General features: G+C 39.7%; 1 protein-coding gene across 1 annotated transcript in view; it reads left to right on the top strand.

Annotated features, from left to right (window-relative positions):
- The window catches only part of LOC130585543 (ubiquitin carboxyl-terminal hydrolase 32), a gene marked incomplete at its 3' end in the record, with an annotated part of 52,953 nt that overhangs the window by 44,380 nt on the left and 4,729 nt on the right, over positions 1–3,844 (top strand). Inside the window, exons 14-16 of the mRNA XM_057386089.1 lie at positions 934–1,109; positions 1,818–1,958; positions 3,586–3,703. Of these exons, the coding sequence (XP_057242072.1) occupies positions 934–1,109; positions 1,818–1,958; positions 3,586–3,703 (435 nt within the window). The remainder of the gene's footprint in view (positions 1–933; positions 1,110–1,817; positions 1,959–3,585; positions 3,704–3,844) is intronic.

Below are 3,844 nucleotides of genomic sequence, written 5' to 3'. Positions count from 1 at the left end.
TTTCCAGAATTATTTTCAAGGTATTTTTTGTCCCATCATTAATTTTCCTCCTGCTTTCACATTAAGTTGTTACCAGCTCATACCTGGTTGATCCTKTACTCTGCCACACAAAGATGGTAAAAAGAAGGAAGAAAAAGCAAAAAAAAACCCTTAGGAAAAGCACAGTTGTAATTTCACAGAGCATGTGATTTAAATTTGAATGAGTTTTTGCAGATCCTAAGAGCCATCTTTGGGAAAGAAAAAAGATTTTAGTCCTGATTTTCAATTAGTTCTTGTGAGAATTGGAGATTTTTTTTCTTCTAAGGCAGCTGAAGGTTGTATCTGGTATTTTAAAATCATAAATTTTAAATTTCAGTTGAAATTAGATAAATTGTTGTGATTTTGGGGGGATAGGGGTTGTGGGAAACGAAGGACAGAGAGACAAGTTTTAGCTTAAAGGTTCTTTTTTTTTTATTTTAATTTTAATTTAAATTTCTGTTTAGTTCTGCGTGACCAAAGCAGCTTCTTTAAGAATAAAAAAAGGAAAATTAAAGGAAAGATTATTGGATAAATCTTGAGCTCTGCAGATGAGTTTTTGGGGAGTTTGGTGTTCAAACATCCACACAACAACAAAATGCTCACATTTACTCATCCCAAGCTGAATAGGCTGTTTCAGAGCTGTGTTTGTGTAATCAYGATCTAAAATATTATAAAATATATCAAATATAATCTAAAATCATCAATCCCTTTCTGAGAGATGAATATTTTCATCCCTGGAGTTGGGAGAGTTGCATGTTTCTCTGCAGGATAAAGAACAGCACACTTGAGCAATCTTTTTTAAAACAAAGATAAAGAATGAAACTCATTCCTTTGTGCTTTATGGGGTCCTGAAGTCAATTATTTCACCCTGAAGTGAATGATTTTTGTTTTTTTTTTCTCTATCTTTGTACTCAGATGCTCTGTACCCTGGCAGCCCAGGCTCTGAGGTGTGTTTTGCACGGCAGCACAACACTTCAGACAATAACAACCAATGTTTCCTGGCATCCAATGGGAATTCTCTGCTTCAACTGAACCCCCAAAAACCAGGAGCCATCGACAACCAGCCCCTGGTCACCCAGGAGCCTGTCAAGGTAAAGGCATGGCAATAGAGCAAAAGGATATTTTAATCCTCTCTTATCACAGCTTTTTCTGTTGGGCTTTTTCAGCTTCGTTCTGAATTAACACTGCTCTGTCCTATAAAAAAAAATCAGGTTTTTTATTGTTATTTTAAAGGGAAAAATGGTGTTCTGTTTCTAAAGCTGCTCTTGTGTTTTGTAAGGAAAGAAACATTCAAATTGTTCTTATATAAAACTTACCAGTGAGAAAGGTATCTATGAAAGCACAGCTTGCAGCGTGAAATGGAAAATATTTTGATAATCAAACACTTTGGTGCTTCCATCTAAACATGAATTTGTTGCAGTTGCATAACAACACAGTAAAACAAAACTGATGGTGTTTGCAGGATCAGTGCAAATCAAACCTGGAGAACAAATCAGCAGCATCAATGTTGAGCAGAGAAGGGATTTTTCAACCCCAGATTGTTGGAATAGGTGACACAAGAGCAAAACACATGAATTTTATCCTGGACAAGCTTTTAGGGAAATAATAAACAATGAAAGTTGAATGTTAATTATTGTTACATTTAGCTGCCATCTTTCAGTGTGAAAAGCAGCTGCTAATTGTTACTTAGAAKTCTTTTWAWWAWTWAARRRKWKTYYKKKKTYAWKRAMYKRAAYYMWTKKKGSCMWKKWMYYMWYTTTYCMMYTKRRRWKKKRMMAAAWWCCYTTTTTTTTTTAAAGGCTGCATCATTAACAATGGAGGGTGGAAGGTTGAAAAGRTCTCCCCAGCTGGTGGAAGGAAAGGACTATGTCATGGTGCCAGAACCAGTTTGGAGAGCACTTTACCACTGGTATGGAGCAAACCTGTCCTTGCCCAGGCCGGTAAGTTGGGATTTCAGACATTTTTTAACAAATAAATCTGTCCAGTGGCACAAGGAAACCTCTGACAGTCATCTCCCACTTTGTGCCATGTCTGGAAGTGCAAATTGGGAAAATACAGCCTCCAGGCTGGCTCTGGGTGGAAAGGTGTGGATATTCAGCAGGAGATTTGCAGCACAATCCCAGGGGATCTTGSAGCAGGGCAGGAGTTTGCAAAAGCACACCAAAGTCAACTTGAGGTCGGTTTAAAAGRCTTGGCATCAAAACTCTCATCTTTAAAAGCTGAGAGAAAGTTAAAAACCTCTAAAATGGAAAGTGGGACGCCTGCAGCTCTGAAAAGCTGTTTGTTCTCTTTGACAATTCCATGAAATGGGGGGAAGACAATGATTGCCCCTTTTAGATTCAGTGTCACAAAAACAATGTGAAAAATTTGGGGAAGGGCTCAAAAGGAGATGGCAATGGGTGAGTCCAGTGAGATCTTCTCTGTCAGAATGGCTGCTCAGGAGCTCTTTGGAGCTGGAGCTGCAGGAAAGTGGTCACTGGGAAACATTGGGAACTTTTCCCTCAATTCCTCCTGAGTGTATTTATTCCTCAGACTGGTTAGTTTGTTCTGTGTCAGGTAGTCCCTTGTAGGACATGCACCTAAAAAAAAGGGATATGAAGGGATTTTTGTGATGGTGGCAATGGATATTTGGTGGTTGGTGTCACAAACATTCATTATCACCCATGGGAGTGGATTATCTCTGTGATTTATGACAATTTGGTCTGTTGGCTCTAGCGCAGACAATTATTTTACAGGGAAAAATCACTGGCTTCTTACCTCCTCCCACACATTCTCCATGGAAACAAACACCTTGCATGATCCAGAAAAGGCCACATCACTTTATACACAAAGTAATGTGCTTTTTTTTTCTCAGAAAATGTCATCAGCATTGTTTTTATTGTAGCAGAAGTCTAATACTGTGGCACTTCAGTGTATTATGTTCCTTCTCACAGCTTGAGCTCTTTTCTTCTGCTTCACGTGGTCACAAAAATTTCCTTCCATTTCTGTTGGTATATTTGGGCAGATCTAGGTGGCAAAAATCTTTGGAGAAATGGAGGCTGAAAAGCTGCAAAATGCATGTTTTGGGGTAATTTCAGCTTCTTTTGTCAACATAGAAAAGTAGGTTGCAGCCTGTTTGTACACTATGAAGGTTTTAAATCAATCCTGTGGTTCACAAAGTTCAACTCAAATGTCTTATCCTGCATTTGTCAGATTTTTCAAGAGCTGTGGAATTTTTATGTGGAAGTACACAGCGAGTGGGATTAATGAGCTTCATTGTGGATTCACAAATATTCCAGGAATTATAAAAATGTTCTTTCTGTGGTGCAGAGGGCRATGCTGCACTAAACAAGGTGTTTGCTTTTGACAACCTGCAGCTTTCAAACTTCAAAAAATGCTTAGAAATCAGGAAATTCTCATTCCTGTGGATATTTGCCTAASACCCAAAGAGAAGTTCGGATTTCTCATCTCCTCATTAAAAAGCTTAGTTTTTTAAWGACTTACTTGTCTTTTAATGATTTAATCATTCTGGTATTCCCTCCCYACTTGCCAACTGAGTGTCTCACATGTCCCCACCGTGTTTTGCAGGTGATCAAGAACAGCAAGACCAACGTGCCAGAGCTGGAGCTGTTCCCACGGTACCTGCTGTTCCTGCGGCAGCAGCCTGCCACACGCACCCAGCAGTCCAAYGTCTGGGTCAATATGGGTATGATGAGCCTCAGAATGTTCCCTCAGCATTTGCCCAGAGGTAACTTAAGAATGCAGCAAGAATCACCACCATCYCTGTGCAGTTTCTGGGCCAGCCCAGGCTGGGGGAGCTTCCTGCGCTGTGCTCGTGCTCCGGCTC

This window comes from Malurus melanocephalus, unplaced genomic scaffold (genome assembly GCF_030028575.1).
Source record: "Malurus melanocephalus ecotype Western Australia unplaced genomic scaffold, MMel_1.1 scaffold_912, whole genome shotgun sequence".
NCBI lineage: Eukaryota > Metazoa > Chordata > Aves > Passeriformes > Maluridae > Malurus > Malurus melanocephalus.
The sequence above is the reverse complement of the archived record's forward strand: the minus strand, read 5'-3'. Positions and strand labels throughout refer to the sequence as shown.